Source organism: Gadus morhua, chromosome 5 (assembly GCF_902167405.1).
Source record: "Gadus morhua chromosome 5, gadMor3.0, whole genome shotgun sequence".
Taxonomy (NCBI): Eukaryota; Metazoa; Chordata; class Actinopteri; order Gadiformes; family Gadidae; genus Gadus; species Gadus morhua.
In genome coordinates this window covers 21,380,881-21,395,098 of record NC_044052.1, presented here as the reverse complement: position 1 = coordinate 21,395,098, position 14,218 = coordinate 21,380,881, and the positions used below count along the sequence as shown (strand labels likewise).

At 53.1% G+C, this 14,218-nt stretch overlaps 1 protein-coding gene across 1 annotated transcript in view; it reads right to left on the bottom strand.

The window, feature by feature from the left end:
- syne2b (spectrin repeat containing, nuclear envelope 2b) overlaps positions 1-14,218 on the bottom strand; it is a 159,466-nt gene that overhangs the window by 4,104 nt on the left and 141,144 nt on the right. The window contains exons 113-127 of the mRNA XM_030356047.1: positions 13,944-14,106; positions 11,753-11,982; positions 10,698-10,848; positions 9,172-9,354; positions 8,255-8,392; positions 7,973-8,167; positions 7,206-7,518; positions 6,406-6,474; positions 5,586-5,716; positions 5,226-5,355; positions 4,390-4,601; positions 3,745-3,945; positions 2,508-2,636; positions 777-995; positions 150-224 (exon numbers count right to left, since the gene is read on the bottom strand). Coding sequence (XP_030211907.1) covers positions 150-224; positions 777-995; positions 2,508-2,636; positions 3,745-3,945; positions 4,390-4,601; positions 5,226-5,355; positions 5,586-5,716; positions 6,406-6,474; positions 7,206-7,518; positions 7,973-8,167; positions 8,255-8,392; positions 9,172-9,354; positions 10,698-10,848; positions 11,753-11,982; positions 13,944-14,106 — 2,539 coding nt within the window. The remainder of the gene's footprint in view (positions 1-149; positions 225-776; positions 996-2,507; positions 2,637-3,744; positions 3,946-4,389; positions 4,602-5,225; positions 5,356-5,585; positions 5,717-6,405; positions 6,475-7,205; positions 7,519-7,972; positions 8,168-8,254; positions 8,393-9,171; positions 9,355-10,697; positions 10,849-11,752; positions 11,983-13,943; positions 14,107-14,218) is intronic.

The window sequence follows — 14,218 nt, the reverse complement described above, 5'->3', positions numbered from 1 at the left end:
TCAACAGAACTGCATCACTGATGTAAGTCAGTGTATAACAATTGATTGCATTCATGTTGCACTTTGAAGGTCCCCAAAGCACATAGTCTGCGTGTATGTGTGTGTATGTGTGTGTATGCGTGCGTGCGTGCGTGTGAGTGTGTGTATACCTGTTGGAGCTCCGGAGGTGGGGCTGGTGGGCCAAGGTCCGGGCCGTCCGTCTCTAAGCTGGTTTGACTGGTTTCCTGCGGAGAGAGAGAGAGACGGGTCAACATCCTGTCTGTCTGACCGCCAGTCAACATCATCCACCCAACCGGGCGGAGGAATCTGAGTCCCTGCCCCGCCACAAAACATCCTTCAATTTTACGGCCGTCCGTCTGGCTGGCTGATTGTCTGAGGCAAGGCATGCAATCCAACTGCGGTTTCAGTCGGGGTCAAATGGTTCATTCTGACTAGTGTGTGTGTGTGTGTGTATTGCATATCAGACAAAATGTGTCATGTCGGTATCAGAAGATGCTGTTTAGATAGAATTCAATAGAATTCAAGTTCAAATACATAGAGCTGTCTTTATACATTTATGCCAATTCATGTTTTGGTTTTGATCTATTTTTGAAACCTGAAATGTAGGCTTTATGGATACAATTGGTTGTTTCCTGTTCTCACTTCCTGTTTTGGACACACTACTGTGATTTGACCTCATGACCTAACATGGAGGGAAGTGATCATGTGACCTGATGACCCAACATGGCGGGTAATGATCATGAGACCCAAGTGATCATGTGACCTGATGACCTTACATGGCGGGCAGTGATCACGTGACCCACCAGCCTCCCCCGCAGGGCGCCCAGCTCCCCGCCCACCCTCCTCAGCAGGAGGCGGAGCTTGTTGGCGATGACGTGGACCTTCTCCTTGGCCTCCAGGCCGTCCTCCTCCGTCACCTCCAGGAGCAGCTGGGAGGAGATCTCCTGGAGGGAGGAGACCTGCTGCTGCTGGCCCCGCAGCTCCTCCTGCACCACCTGCAGGGGGCGACGCAGAGCAGAGGGGGCTGAGCGGCACGGTCAGGGCTGCTATGCTGGTGAAGGTACACAGCTACACAGCTACACGTACATAGAGATACATGGCTACACAGCTACACGTACACAGAGATACATGGCTACACAGCGACATAGCTACACAGCTACACGTACACAGAGATACATGGCTACACAGCGACATAGCTACACAGCTACAAGTACATAGAGAGACATGGCTACACAGCTACACAGCTACACGTACATAGAGATACATGGCTACACAGCGACATAGCTACACAGCTACACGTACATAGAGATACATGGCTACACAGCGACATAGCTACACAGCTACACGTACATAGAGATACATGGCTACACAGCGACATAGCTACACAGCTACAAGTACATAGAGAGACATGGCTACACAGCGACATAGCTACACGTACATAGAGAGACATGGCTACACTGCGACATAGCTACACAGCTACACGTACATAGAGATACATGGCTACACAGCGACATAGCTACAAGTACATAGAGAAGAGATACATGGCTACACTGCGACATAGCTACACAGCTACACGCACATAGAGAGACATGGCTACACTGCGACATAGCTACACAGCTACACGTACATAGAGAGACATGGCCACACAGCGACATAGCTACACAGCTACAAGTACATAGAGAGACATGGCTACACTGCGACATAGCTACACAGCTACACGTACATAGAGAGACATGGCTACACAGCGACATAGCTACACAGCTACACGTACACAGAGAGACATGGCTACACAGTGACATAGCTACACAGCTACACGTACACAGAGATACATGGCTACACAGCGACATAGCTACACAGCTACACGTACACAGAGAGACATGGCTACACGGTGACATAGCTACACAGCTACACGTACACAGAGAGACATGGCTACACGGCGATATAGCTACACAGAAATATGTGGCTACACAGCGACAAAGCTACACAGCTACACGTATACAGAGAAACATGGCTACACACCTAACACCTACATCTACAGGTACAAAATACTTTTCTGAAGCAAATGTCCCTTTCTTTGATGTTAAAGGGTGGTTACCCTGAGGTCTAACATAACTATGGTCTGGGGTCCTGTTTTTAGAGCATCATTAGGACCGATTCTTGGTCCATCCATCCATCCATCCATCCATCCATCCATCCATCTATCCATACTTCCATCCATCCATCCATCCATCCATCCATCCATACTTGCATCCATCCATCCATCCATCCATCCATCCATCCATCCATCCATCCATCCATCCATCCATCCTTAGATCCATCCATCCTTAGATCCATCCATCCATCCATCCATCCATCCATCCATGTCCTTTCATTGTATCTACCAGATCTATGGCGTTTGTCTACATTCAGGATCAGTAACAAACCAGTTCTAAACCCGTTGTGAACTGATCCCCAACGTGGTTTCTACAGGCTCTGAGTGCCGACCGTAGGGCTGCCCCGGGGCTCACCGTGAGCAGCTGCCTCTGGGCCAGCAGGGCGGGGCGGGGGGCGCGGGCGTCCAGGGCGCTGCAGGCCTGGAGGCGGCCCTCCACCCGGGCCAGCCCCAACAGCAGGGAGTGGAGAGTCTCGTGGAACTCCTGGGGGAGAGAGGGCGGAGGTCATGGGACGGAGGGTAGAGGTCATGGGAGGGAGGATAGAGGTCATGAGAAGGAGGGCCGAGGTCATGAGAGGGAGGCTAGAGGTCATGGGAGGGAGGGTGGAGCTCATGAGAGGGAGGGTAGAGGTCATGGGAGGGAGGATAGAGGTCATGAGAGGGAGGGTAGAGGTCATCGGAGGGAGGGTAGAGGTCATGGAGGGAGGGTAGAGGTCATGGGAGGGAGGATAGAGGTCATGAGAAGGAGGGCCGAGGTCATGAGAGGGAGGGTAGAGGTCATGAGAGGGAGGGTAGAGGTCATGAGAGAGAGGGTAGAGGTCATGGAGGGAGGGTAGAGGTCATGGGAGGGAGGGTAGAGGTCATGGGAGGGAGGGTAGAGGTCATGGAGGGAGGGCCGAGGTCATGAGAGAGAGGGTAGAGGTCATGGAGGGAGGGTAGAGGTCATGGAGGGAGGGTAGAGGTCATGGGAGGGAGGGCCGAGGTCCTCGGAGGGAGGGTAGAGGTCATGGGAGGGAGGGTAGAGGTCATGGAGGGAGGGTAGAGGTCATGGAGGGAGGGTAGAGGTCATGGGAGGGAGGGTAGAGGTCATGGAGGGAGGGTAGAGGTCATGAGAGGGAGGGCCGAGGTCATGGAGGGAGGGCAGAGGTCATGGAGGGAGGGTAGAGGTCATGAGAGAGAGGGTAGAGGTCATGGAGGGAGGGTAGAGGTCATGGGAGGGAGGGTAGAGGTCATCGGAGGGAGGGCAGAGGTCATGATGGCAACAGTAGGTAAGAAAACATCTGAGAATCACGACCTGTGTAATGGCCTGATCCAGATGTGTAACGTCCTGACTCCAGATGTGTAATGACCCGATTCCAGATCTGACTCCACACGTGTCTAAATGCCCTTACTCCAGATGTAAAGCGAGACCCCAGATGTGTAATGTCCTGACTCCAGAGGTTTAACGACTTGACTCGAGATGTGCCTTGAATCAAAGTGTTTCTCTTGACCTTATTAAATACACCTGTGGTGAATTTGTAAAAAAGCAAGCAAACGTGACTAAACAACAGAAAAACTACAAGCCATCCTCGGGTGACGGGCGGGGTTCTGACCTGGCACTCCATGAGCGCCCCCTGCAGGCCGGTCTCCCAGGCCTGGAGGCCGGCGCAGGCCCCGGCCCAGCGCTGGTTGGCCTCCTGGAGGTCCTCCTGGAGCCTGCGGACCTCGGGGCTGTCCCCCCGCTGGAAGTGGCGGCTGCCCAGGTTGATGGAGATCACCGCGCCCTTGTGGCGGTTTAACGTCCTCTGCATGTCCTGGAGGCCGGGGGAGTGGGAGGAGGTCGGGTTAGCGGGGGCAGGACGCCCGACGGCGATGGATGGGGATTCGGAACCGAGAACCTTCCACCCGGGGGGGGACCGGCGGAACCACGATGCTGTTCCATCCCCCCACACGCACGCTCCTAGGGAGCGCTCCTAGGGTGCTTTGGTTTGAGTCAGAGCCTGAAGGAGGCTGAGGACTGGGCTCAGATGACCTCACTAGTTGTAGTAGTTAGTTGTGTTCCGTGTTGGTGGTCGGTTTTAAATTCAAGTATATTTTCTTTTGTGGCTTTGAGTAAAAATGCAGGGAAGTCCTTTTGATTCCGACATGGGGCTCGATAAAGTGTATTACAATATGATACATAAAAGATATTTCTTTCGTCATGTATGCATTGATTGAACGGTCGCGGTTAGCTTCTAGACCGCGGCGGTGAAGGTTACCTTGAGCTTCCAGATGTTGCGTTCTATATCCTGGAGGCTGGTGGCTGGAGCAAGCCTCTGGAGCTCCTCCAGCTCTGGCCCCATTCTGCCCAGCCAAGAAGTGACATCACTGAGGTCAGAGTTGAGCTTCTTCCACTGCTCCAGGTCTTGGTGGACGTCCAGCTCATTGCAGATGGTCTGAGCCTGGAACAGCTCCCAGCGTTCGATCACACCTGGAGACAAGTTGACCAGGTGATAAATCAGGTGTGTGCAGGTGTGCTAATCTACCTGGTCAGGTGTGTTAATTTACCTGTGCAGATGTGTTACTAATCTACCTGTCCATGTGTGTTACTACTCTACCTGTTCAGTTGTGTTACTACCCTACCTGTGCAGTTGTGGTACTACTGTACATGTTTAGGTGTGTTCATCCACCTGTTTAGGTGTGTTACTAACCTACCTGTGCAGGTGTGTATCTACTCTACCTGTCCAGGTGTGTTACTAACCTACCTGGGAATGTGTGTTACTACTCTACCTGTTCAGGGGTGTTACCACCCTACCTGTGCAGGTGTGTTACTATACTACCTGTGCAGGTGTGTTACTACCCTACCTGTGCAGGTGTGTTACTATACTACCTGTGCAGGTGTGTTACTACTCTACCTGTGCAGGTGTGTTACTACCCTACCTGTGCAGGTGTGTTACTACCCTACCTGTGCAGGTGTGTTACTATTCTACCTGTGCAGGTGTGTTACTACCCTACCTGTGCAGGTGTGTTACTACCCTACCTGTGCAGGTGTGTTACTACCCTACCTGTGCAGGTGTGTTACTACCCTACCTGTGCAGGTGTGTTACTACCCTACCTGTGCAGGTGTGTTTTTCAGCCGTGCTGCAGGTGAGTCCGGCCTCCTCCAGCTCCTCCTCGTCGTTCAGCACCAGTTTGACCCGCTTCACGCTGTCGATGTTGCCGCTGCACTCCGACATCAGCTTGGCCTGCAGGAGCATAATGAAGTTGTACTCGTTATAGTACACTGTGTGTGTGAGTGAGTGAGTGAGTGAGTGAGTGAGTGAGTGAGTGAGTGAGTGAGTGAGTGAGTGAGTGAGTGAGTGAGTGTGTGTGTGTGTGGTGTGTAGGTGTGTACATATTGGACTGTGCATTATATTTGACCCATGTGTGTGTTACAGTATTATTGTGTGCCAGAAGTGTATGTGTGTGTCCTTACGTAGCCTTGCTGTGGTGAGGGGGAGGCAGGGGTGTGTGGGGGGGAGGCAGTCCGACCTCGGAGGCCCTCTCTGGGCTTCATGTCTGGGCTGGAGGGCTGGTGCCAGCTGGGAGCTTCAGAACCAGACTTCACTGTAGGAGAGAGAGACAGAGACAGAGAGGGAGAAGGAGAGAGAGAGAGAGAGACAGGCCGAGAAACAGAACCACAGAGAGAGAAGGAGAGAGAGAGAGACGGAGAGAGAGAGATAACGCAATGTCATGATAATAAATAACCACAAGGCACTTTCCAAGGCTGAAGCGAGCACATCGGGGTTGGTTGCAAACACAAACACACACACACACACACACACACAGCGTCCATTCCTGAAGACACAACACAAGCGCAGCTGAACCATGCATGTAGACATGCGACAGATGCATGCACACATCTGAACCCCAGCCAGCCATGCAGTGCGCCGCAACAACACAACAACACTGTGGACACACACTATGGAGGCAGGGTTAGGGTTAGGTGTGTGCTTGCATGTGGACAGGGATCGTACCTGTCCACATGCGCGTGGACAGGGGGTCTGTATGTAGCCGCGAGGTGTGCATGTGGCCAGGGGGCGTGCACGTGGCCAGGGAGCGTGCATGTGCAAGTAGACAGGGGCCGTGCACGTGGCAAAGGGGTGTGGACGTGGCAAGGGGGTGTGCACGTGGCCAGGGAGCATGCATACGCAAGTGGACAGGGGCTGTGAACGTGGCCAGGGGGCGTGCACGTGGACAGGGAGCGTGCACAATGACAGGGGGTGTGCACGTGACCAGGGGGCTTGCACGCCTACCAAAGGCAGCCACCATGGCCCGGGCCTTCGCCATGAGAACGGACTCTGACCTCTTGGTGACCCTTCCATCTGCAAGAGAGAGGGGTTAAAGGTCAACCCTGGGGACTCCCACGAGGTCGACGGACGTCAAGAGATTCTCCGCTGAAGAGCGAGCGGCACTCGGAACAGAACGAGTCTCTCACGACCCGGGCTCGTCTGATAGGCTACTGCTGTCTGGTGACGGAATAAGGTGCCGGGTTGGAAGGTCTTCTGGAGCTCCCAGTACCTCCAGCTGACCTCAGGCCGGAGGAGCGGCGTGCCATAGGTTCCCACCGCTTTGAGCCCACGTGGACGTGAACCGCAGCGCCGACGGGGTTAACAAGACGAGAGTGGGACCAGACACAGACCACAGGCCGGCCTCGTTAAAGTGTTTGGACCTGAAACCCGGACCCACGGGCCAGAGAACGCTGGGAGCACTCCAGTAGGAGGAAGGAGGCGTTTGAATCAGTCAAGCCCCAGTGCTCATTCAAACGCCAAAAACGCCAAAAGTGAAATCGACTTTTTTGCAACCAGTGGCCACTCAAAGCGCTTTCGAATATGGCCTCACATTCACCCATTCACGCACACATTCACACACCGACGGTGGTGTCAGCCATGCAGGGCGACAGCCAGCTCGTCAGGAGCAGTTAAGGGTTAGGTGCCTCGCTCAGAGGACACCTCGACGCTCAGCTAGGTGGAGCCGGGGATCGAACCAGCAACCTTCAGGTTACCATCCAAACCCGCTCTCCCTCCAGAGCCCACATTGGGGTGCGGACCCTTACCCGACAGGGCGCTGAAGTAGGTGGCCTCCTCCTCGTCCTCGTGGGACGAAGACCCCCCCACGTCCACCGTGTGGTCCCACTCCAGGGGGATGGAGTCCAGGCTGGCGGGGGTCCCGCGGCCGGACCGCTCCAGGGGCGGCACCAGGAGGTGGCACGTTGCCTGGCCCCCCCCGAGGAGGAGCACCGGGGCCCCGGGCCCTGCCCTCTCCCCGGCCCCCCAGGGGGACCTCAACCCCAGGTCTACGGAGTCCTCCAGGTCTTCCAGGTCCTCCAGGTCGTCCAGGTCCCGCTCCTCCTCCAGGACCTGGGGGGACTGAACCCAGAGAGGGGGGGACCATTAGAGACGCTGAGAGCTACAGAGCACCGAAACAACATGGGCTCATAACATGACGCCGGTCAGAATGACATGTGAGGGTCATTACATGTGTCGGCCACAGAGTGAGAGTAAAGCGGGTCGTAAGACGTGAGGAATAACATGTGAGTAACACATCGGTATTTTTTCAGGAGGTCTCACCGAGGAGTAGCACCTCCTTTGCAAGAGAGAGATGTACTCCTCACACACACACACACACACACACACACACACACACACACACACACACACACACACACACACACACACACACACACACACACACACACACACACACACACACACACACACACACACAAACACACGGCGGTGCCTGGACTGTTATCTGGCCTCTGGTGCAGAGGGAGGTGCCTCGTGTGTGTGTGTGCGTTGGAGGAGCGCGCCCCCCACTGACCGGTCTCCGGTTGAGGAGCCGCTGGTGGAAGCGCGCCACGCGGCCGAACACCTCCTGGCAGTAGGAGTGCAGCTCCTGCAGCTCGTCCTCCAGCAGCACCGCGTCCAGAGGCGCGCTCTTCTGGATCAGCTGCTCGCCGAACACGATGAGCCCGTCGATGCGGTCCGTGTTCAGGGTGATCTCCTTCTGGAACACCTGGGGGAGGGGGGGGGGGGGTCAGGACCCAGGGTGGAGACAGAGGTGGTGTTCCGAAGGGAGAACCAAAGGTTCAGCTCTACTCACGTGGAGCTGCCTCATCTTGTCCTCCACGTCGCTCTGGGAGAAGTGCTCCACGTTGGTGAGCTGGAGGTCCATCTCCGTCAGCCACACCAGGAGCCCCTCCCGGGTGCCCTCGAAGTCCTCCCGCTGGGACGTGAAGTACTGCCAGGGGTCGAGGGTCAAAGGTCAGACAGGGCTACATCGGGCGGCGGATGGGTCGTTCAAAGCGTTCAACGGTGACATGTTATGCCACCAGGTGTGGGCGTGATTAGCCGTTACAAGCCGTTTTGAAAATCAGCCTCTTCTGACATCACAGGTGGGCGTGTCCACCTAGATGTGTACTGGATGGATCGGTCCACCAGCCAACCCAGTGGACTGTTGCAAACGTTGCTCATCTATCCGTCACACATCTAGGTGGACACGCCCACCTGTGATTTCAAAAGAGGCGGATTTTCAAAAATGGCTTGTAACGGCTAATCACACTCACACCTGGTGGCATAATATGAGAATAAGAGAAGCATATAACAGCAGAAATGCTTTTATTTGACTTTACGTATGAGAGGATTGAGAGAGATGTATGCAAAGGTACATATCCTTCTGTGGACAGATTACATTTTGTCATGTTCCCTCATTGGTCATTGGTCACTATTATCTATGGCCTCCTGCTCTAGGAGTCCTACAGGTAGGCTGCGGACATCGGGGTTCGAACCCGGTACATGACCATCGTGCTTCGGAAGTCACACACCCTAACCCGCTAGGCTCCGGGCACAAAGGTCCTGGGTTCGAAGCCCAAAGGTCAACAGTCCCGCACCCTTAAGCAATAGGCCCTGCCCCCCCTACGGTTAGCTTGGTCTAGCTGCAGGTTAGGGTGCCTGTCCCCCCACCCCCCCGTCCTGGCTCCGCCCCCATGCTGTGAGGGCGGAGACCCGCTCCTCCGTCACCTTGAGTCGGCGCAGCACGGCCGCCACCCTTCGCTGCAGGACGTCCCAGCGCCGGTTCCCCTCCGTGACCAGCGCCTTCAGACGGCCGGAGGCGTCCGTGCGGTTCTCCCGGGCCAGCCGGCGGTACTGCTTGTTGACCAGCTCCAGCTGGGTCAGCCTCTCGTGGACCTGCCTCTGGAAGGCCTGGGGAGACACACGCGCAGAACCACAGCGCCTCACGGTCAGTCTCACCCAACGTCAACGGCGCTTTGGACTTATTGGCTGGAAGGTCAGTGAAGAGGGTCTGCACTTCTGTCTTCTTCTACTTTTCGTTTTCTTTGAAGCTGGTTGGCAAAATGACAGTTTCCCATTTCTTTACGCAGTCCATTGTGTTTTTTATTAAACACTGCGAGATCCTTTGAGCCGCACTTGTTGGGTAGGACTGCACTTCTGTATGTACACATGAATCCACTAAAGAAACATTATCTTCAAAAGAACAAAAAACATTTATTTTTTTATTTATCCAAGGTGGAAAAAAGTTGTTTTAATCTCGTCGTTAAGTTACCTTCACACACGAACTCTGTCTACAAACACTTGGTTGAGACATTTAACTTACTCATTCAGAGTTTTTCTGTTGTTCATTTGCAGAAATGGCTGCCCAGATTTTCCACCAAAAACCCAGCCCTGCCTGAAGTTTCTAACTCTTTATTACAGTTTATTACATACTTATTTAACGCCATTAAAAGTAGCACCCATTACCCTCAATCATTTTGAAAAAGAACATCCCCCCATATTTAACTTCTCTTGTTTATTATCTTTGCGTCAGAGTTTGGAGAGTTTTTCCTCGAGTGAGTTAGTGTAATCTACTGTGGGCCAGAGTAGCACACAGAGGTTGATTAATGGATGCAACAATAAAGTTAAATTGACTCTATACTTATGAAACTCTGTTGGACAGTCGTTGCGACGAAGGGCTGTACCAATAGAGTTAACTGGACTGATACTTAAAAGACTCTGTGGGACCGACGATACGATGAAGGGCTGTACCAATAGAGTTAACTGGACTGATACTTAAAAGATTCTGTGGGACCGACGATGCGGTTTCTGTGGAGCTAACTGCGTGGGCAGCGGGTAACTACGCCGTGCCAGATAAAGTTTGGATTTCCGGACCCTTATTGTGTAACGCCAAGGCGCGTGTGGAGGGCGGAGCTCCGTCTGAGCAGCAGTTGATTTAATGTCCGTGTCTAAGGGTTAGGATTCCCGGACACCTGTAGTATATCGCCAAGATGTGTGCCGTTGTCATACACAACATGGCCTCCTTACGCTCATACACAACAAGGGTGCTTAAAAAGTGTTGCAGAGTTGTCTAGGGCTGTAACCATGGTGATAACACATCCCACTCTTTCCTCAAGGGGGAGAGTGCGTGATTTTTAAACTGCAAATGGCATTAAGTACTCGTATTGGTACTCGGTATCGACGAGTACACAAAACGTAAATATTTGTACAAGTACTTGTACTTTTTCAGAGGAAAAAGTGGAATTGGATTGTACCTCAAACTTCTTCAGCTCCTCCTTGGCGGTGGTGTAGAGCACGTCGGCGGACTGGGGGCTGGCCGCCGTGACCTCCGCCGACCGCAGCCAGTCCTCGAAGCGGGCGTGGTCGTCCAGGAACTTGGACCAGAGCCGCCAGGTCTCCTCGATCCTGAGGGGCGACAGGGAGGACGTCTTCAGACCCGAGCAGCCTGGACCTCCACCGGACCGGTCCCCAGACTCCAGGGTGGAGTGAGGAGGATGGCATCCACCCACTCACTCCCCTACCTCATCCCCCTCTCACTCACCCTCTCACCCACCCTCTCCCTCACTCACACGCCTCACAGCCTACAATAACTCCCTTCCTCCCTCCCTCCCTCCCTCCCTCCCTCCCTCGCTCCCTCCCTCCCTAAAGTACCAAGACGTTAGATGGATGTTTTAAGTTTTCTTATGTTCAGTTCACATGATACGTTCACCAAGAAAGGGACCCCAATGTTAATAAGCCAATGGGCTTTTTTTTGTTAACTTTTTGACCGGATGTACACTTACATGCTTTCCTTTGTCAATAAAGCATTTCAATCAATCAATCAAGTTAAGTTAAGCATCAATCCATCTCTCTCTATAGATATATAAGGGGAATAAGTTATATCCCATGATGCACCACCAGTTCGGTTATTGTGTACATGACATAATATCTCCCATGATGCACCACCAGTTCCCTTATTGTGTACATGACATAATATCTCCCATGATGCACCACCAGTTCGGTTATTGTGTACATGACATAATATCTCCCATGATGCACCACCAGTTCGGTTATTGTGTACATGACATAATATCTCCCATGATGCACCACCAGTTCCCTTATTGTGTACATGACATAATATCTCCCATGGTGCACCACCAGTTCCCTTATTGTGTACATGACATCATATTTACCATGATGCACTACCAGTTCCCATATTTCCCATGATGCACCACCAGTTCCCTATTGTGTACATGACATAATATCTCCCATGATGCACCACCAGTTCGGTTATTGTGTACATGACATAATATCTCCCATGATGCACCACCTCATGCGGCGCTCCAGGCTCATGGCGCAGATGTTCCTCCAGCGGCGGTCCAGGCTGCAGCTGGTCTGCTGGATGGAGTCGTTCTCCAGGTGGGCCCCGCCCCCGCCCCCAGCCCCGCCCCCGGCCACGCCCCCGGCCACGCCCGCGTCCCCGTCGCGCAGCAGCACCTCGCACAGCGCCAGCACCGACGACACGCCCGCCGAGTGCTGCTCGATGTCCCGCTGCAGCTCCTGGGGGGGGGTCAGAGGTCAGAGGTCACGGAGAGAGGTCGATACGGCCGAAGGTCAATATAGAGGTCACAGATAGGGGTCAGAGAGGACAAAGGTGAAGACGAGATGTCGGATATCATTTACATTTATCAGCAATGTTCCAGTGATTGACATGTGAGACACTTTTGGGTCAAACACTTTAGACTTTAAACGTTATGGTCCCCAAGTTTTCCACTTCACATGTACATGGGCTGCATGCCGACAGTTAAAAATAGCTGGACAACAAACACAACAACAATAATAGGATATGGATATGTACAGAGTGGGACTGGAGGGGTTTTATTTATTTCCTTTTGTTGACGGCGGCTACGGCTGTAGGCACCTTTTTTCTTGCCATAGCGAGCCCTCCTGCAAAACAGGGACCTGTACCTGCGTCCAGAGTGCATAATGGTGAAGGGGCAGTTGATGGGTGTGTGTTGTCCAGTGCTATTATACATGCGTTGTGTGAGATGGCCTTGAGATTGAGCTCCGACAGTGTGGGGGTGTGGGGAGACCAATTCATTTGGCAGCTTTGTTTGTGACACGTGTGAGTTTGACCCGGTTTCTGACAGTAAGCATGTCAAAGAAGCAGGGGGAACAGGATGCAGCACTGATAGTGATACTAACACTAACGCAGCACTAATACTAACACTAATGCAGTAGTTACAAAACGATCCACGTGCTTCACAGCCTCGTCTCAGCAGCACAGAGATCAGAGAGAAAGAACGTCCATTTTCCTCTCAGAACAGAGGACTCCAGGAACATAATCCAGCACGAAAGGGTTTAACTTGGGTGGAACTATAATGCATCTTGCATCGTACCCGACCTGACTGACAACCAAACGTGTATACTCACAGAGGCCTCTGCGGTTCTGAATCAAAAGCTCTCTCAGGCATAGCGGCCTCGCCCGCGGAGTTAAGGAAATAAAGGCGCTAACAAGCACAAACGCTAACTTTTAATGTTTCAAAGAAAAACTCGAAAAACACGGAATGGTGCATGCTCGGGCTTTCACAGTCACTCACAACAGGTGTGTGTGTGTGTGTGTGTGTGTGTGTGTGTGTGTGTGTGTGTGTGTGTGTGTGTGTGTGTGTGTGTGTGTGTGTGTGTGTGTGTGTGTGTGTGTGTGTGTGTTCTCTCTCCATGAGGCCTGACAGCACCTTTGTATCAGTGCTTGTTTGTTCAAAGTTAGCACTTTTGGGGGTTACCTAGGCAACGCCTGGAGACCTGCCAGGCCCGTCTCTCCTTCTCCCCTGCCCCTAATGGTCCTCCCTCTCCTCCTCCTTCAGTCTGTCACTCTCTTCACTCCCCTCTCCTTCATCATTTTCTTTGTCCTTTTCTCCCCACTATCTGATTCTCCTGTTAGCTCATTCGCTAGGGGAAAGAGACACCTCTCCCCCCCCCCTCTCCCTCTCCCTCTCTCTCTCTCTCTCTCTCTCTCTCTCTCTCCCTCTCCCTCTCCCTCTCTCCCCCCTCCTCCCTCTTTCTTTACACCTCTCATGCCCCCCCCTGTCTTCCTCCATTAACTGTACCCCTCTCCTCCCCCCCCTCTCCATTAACTGTACCCCTGTCTCCCTCGTTGAGCAGGTTGGGGGAGCGGCATCCACCAGAACTCACTATTTCCGTTCCGTCTGGCCATCTTTATAACGTGAAGGCGATGTCTGGTACAAATTAACATGTGTGAACCCCTTAACCAGTCCTTAATTACCCAGAAAACCTAGAGGAGAGACGAAGCGGGCCTTAGGGCTGTTTAATCTATTCTGAATCTATTCTGTTTACTTTGGATTAAAGATGGTCTTCTTTGCCCTTGTTGCATTATTGTTAATCACGTGGTGAAGCTGTTTTGCACGAACGCCCTATAAATAACGTTTGTTTGATTAAAAACATTATAGAAATAAAGCAGAGGCCGTTTGTGGGGGCTTATGGGTAATGTAGTCCTGACCCACCTGCTGCTCTGACAGTTTTTTCTGGATCTCGTCGCCGTGGCAGTGGTCGTAGACGACGGGCCGGGTTAGCTCCGCCTCCACGCGGGCCAGCCAGGTCCGCAGGCCGCTCATGTTCTTGTCCAGCCGCTGGATGGTTCCTAGGGTCTCCTTCAGCTTCCTGACCCTGGAGAGCAACAACCACACGTCACAAAGGTCGTGAGGGTCACTAAGGTCACGGAGGTCAAGAAGGTCACGAAGGTCACAAAGGACCGCAGAGTCGCTCACCAGCTCCCGCA